The sequence below is a fragment of the Magnolia sinica genome, chromosome 6 (assembly GCF_029962835.1).
Source record: "Magnolia sinica isolate HGM2019 chromosome 6, MsV1, whole genome shotgun sequence".
Taxonomy (NCBI): domain Eukaryota; kingdom Viridiplantae; phylum Streptophyta; class Magnoliopsida; order Magnoliales; family Magnoliaceae; genus Magnolia; species Magnolia sinica.
In genome coordinates this window covers 23,382,498-23,385,392 of record NC_080578.1, presented here as the reverse complement: position 1 = coordinate 23,385,392, position 2,895 = coordinate 23,382,498, and the positions used below count along the sequence as shown (strand labels likewise).

General features: G+C 46.5%; 1 protein-coding gene across 1 annotated transcript; it reads left to right on the top strand.

Annotated features, from left to right (window-relative positions):
• The first annotated feature begins 1,120 nt into the window (after positions 1–1,120).
• Positions 1,121–2,454, top strand: LOC131249561 (uncharacterized). The gene is made up of 2 exons (XM_058250366.1): positions 1,121–1,522; positions 2,236–2,454. The coding sequence occupies exons 1-2, from the start codon at positions 1,121–1,123 to the stop codon at positions 2,452–2,454; spliced, it is 621 nt and encodes a 206-aa protein (XP_058106349.1).
• Positions 2,455–2,895: the final 441 nt, after the last annotated feature.

The window sequence follows — 2,895 nt, the reverse complement described above, 5'->3', positions numbered from 1 at the left end:
ACGACGCCCGAATAGGTTCTCATGAAAGTTCGGGACAAACGAACCCTCAAATGGTTAAACAAGATGAAATCTGATGCCGACAAGGGGGACAAGCGGAAGTACTGCCACTTCCATCGTGACCATGACCATTCAACCAACGACTGCTTTGATTTAAAAGATGAGATCGAAGCCCTCATCTGCAACAGACACTTATGAGAATATGTCAACAGGAGAGAGGAGCGGGCAGATCAGAAGAACGAGCAGCCCCATGAAAAATGAAGCCACCAGGAAAATCCACACCATCTTCGGCGGACCCGCCGGGGGAGGAGACTCAAATCGAGCATGAAGAGCTCATGCTCGAGGTATCAGTCACTGCAACTCGGAGCATCAAATCCATGTCACCAGTAGGCCTCCAAAGGAACAGAAAGTAGCATCTTATGAGCTGACCTTCACCGAAGAGGACGCACAAGGCGTCCACCACCCCCATAATAACGCACTAGTGGTGACTATAACTATAGTCAACCGTAAAGTGTTTCGAATATTGTGGACACCGGTAGCTCTGCCGACATCCTTTCGTCAAAGCCTTCAACAAAATCCTAACTCTGACATGTTAAAATTCTCATTGTTCAAATTTATTGGGGATAAAGTCACCTCCGAGGGATCCATACAGCTTCCAGTCATAGCGGCAGAATGGCAAAACCATACAACGACTATGATCAACTTTTTATAGTCGATTGCCCCTCCGTCTACAACATCATCCTCGGACGACCTTCTCTCAGCACTCTACGAGCAGTGGAATCAACAAACCATCTCGCGATGAAGTTCTTGACCGAGCACGGGGCCGGACTAGTTAAAGGAGATTAGTAAGAAGCTTGTCAATGTTATTCCATGGCACTAAGAACATAGCATCATGCAATGGCCATCAACCTCCCTTGATCCTCAGGAGGACTCGATCGAAAGAGGATGCCCGATGGAAGACCTCGTGATCATCCCGCTCAACAAATCTGACTCGACCTGAATAGTACAGGTCGGCTCATCGTTAACTCCAGCCTTGCTGGATGAGATCATGGATCTCCTCCGACGGTACACCAACGTGTTTGTCTGGTCTCATTAGGATATGCCTGACATCAACCCAAAAGTAATGGTTCATAAATTGAACATTGACCCCCACCACCAACCAGTGAGACAAAAGCGACGAGCATTCGAGCTAGAGCGGTATGCCATCATCGGGGAAGAGGTCGGCAAACTCCTCGAAGCGGGTTTCATCAAAGAAATCTACTATCTAGACTGGATCGCCAACGTCATTTTGGTGAAAAAATCCAATAGAAAGTGGTGGGTTTGTGTCAATTACACTGACATGAACAAAGCCTGCCCCACGGACAGTTTTCTCCTCCCACGGATCGACCAGCTGGTCAACAACACTGCCGGGCATGAACTCCTAAGCTTCATGGATGCTTACTCGGGATATAATCAAATCGCCATGCATCCCTACGACAAGCAGAAGATGACCTTTGTCACCGACAAAGGACTCTACTACTACAAGGTCATGCACTTCGAGTTTAAAAACGTTGGAGCCACATACTAGCGACTTGTCAACAAATTATTTGCCGAATAGATTCGACGCTCCATGGAAGTTTATGTCAATGACATGCTCGTCAAAAGCATCAAAGCTCCAGAACACATCGCCGACCTTGAGAAAGTGTTCACAATACTATGAAAATATCCAATGAAGCTGAATCTGAGTAAATGTGCCTTCAGCGTCAGCTTGAGAAAATTCATTGGTTCCTAGTCAACCAAAGGGGGATTGAGGCAAACCCTGAGAAGATTCGAGCTCTGCTAGACATGAGCTCACCCAGGACAACAAAGAAAATTTAGTGCCTCATAGGGAGAATAGCCGCCCTCAAATGGTTCATCTCTCGAGCCACCGATAAGTGTCTCCTCTTCTTCAAACAGCTGAAAGGAAAACATAAGATAGAGTGGATCGAGAACTATGAGATGACCTTCCAACAACTCAAGTAGTACTTGGGTTTACCACCACGACTTTCAAAGCCCGAGCGAGGAGAACCACTCCTTCTATACTTAGCAGTTTCAACAGCAACGGTGAGCTTGGCCCTCATCAGGGAGCAAGTAGGGAAACAACTACTAGTGTACTATGTCATCAAAGCCCTGGTCCCAATCGAGTCCAAGTATCCAGACATTGAGAAGCTCACTCTAGCTCTAATCATCTCATCCCACTTTCTCTGACCTTATTTCCAGGTCTATACTATCATAGTCCCGACCAACCAACCCCTCCACCAGGTACTCCAAAAACCTGAAGTGTCGGGAAGACTCACGAAATGGGCGATCGAGCTCGGCAAGTTCGACGTTAAATATCAGCCCCAATCCGCCATCAAAGGCCAAGTTGTGGTTGATTTTATTGTCGAGCTTACATGTAGAAACGACATGGAAACTAGTCTAAGCAGCAAGACCGATTAACCTATAAGTCAGGTGGTCGAGCCAGACTTGCTGACCTAGACACTGTACGTCGATGGTTCATCCAATTCTAAAGGCAACGAGGTCGGGGTACTTTTAGAGGCTCCTGATCAGACCTGCACATAATATGCTTTAAGATTTGGATTTCAAACATCGAACAATGCAACAAAATACGAAGCCTTATTCACTAGACTTAGGTTAGCAGCGACAATGGGAGCTCAGAACTTGAAAGTCCACAGTGATTCACAGCTAGTCGTTAACAAAATAGCAAACGAGTACCAGGCCAAGAAAGAGAGAATGATCGCCTATTTACAAAGGGCCCGAGAACTCATTAGCAAATTCTCCAAGTGCGACATCAGCCTGATACCCAAGGTGGAAAACTCCAAAGTGGATACACTAGCAAAGCTAGCAACAACGGGTGAAGACGACATCCCAAAGTCGATC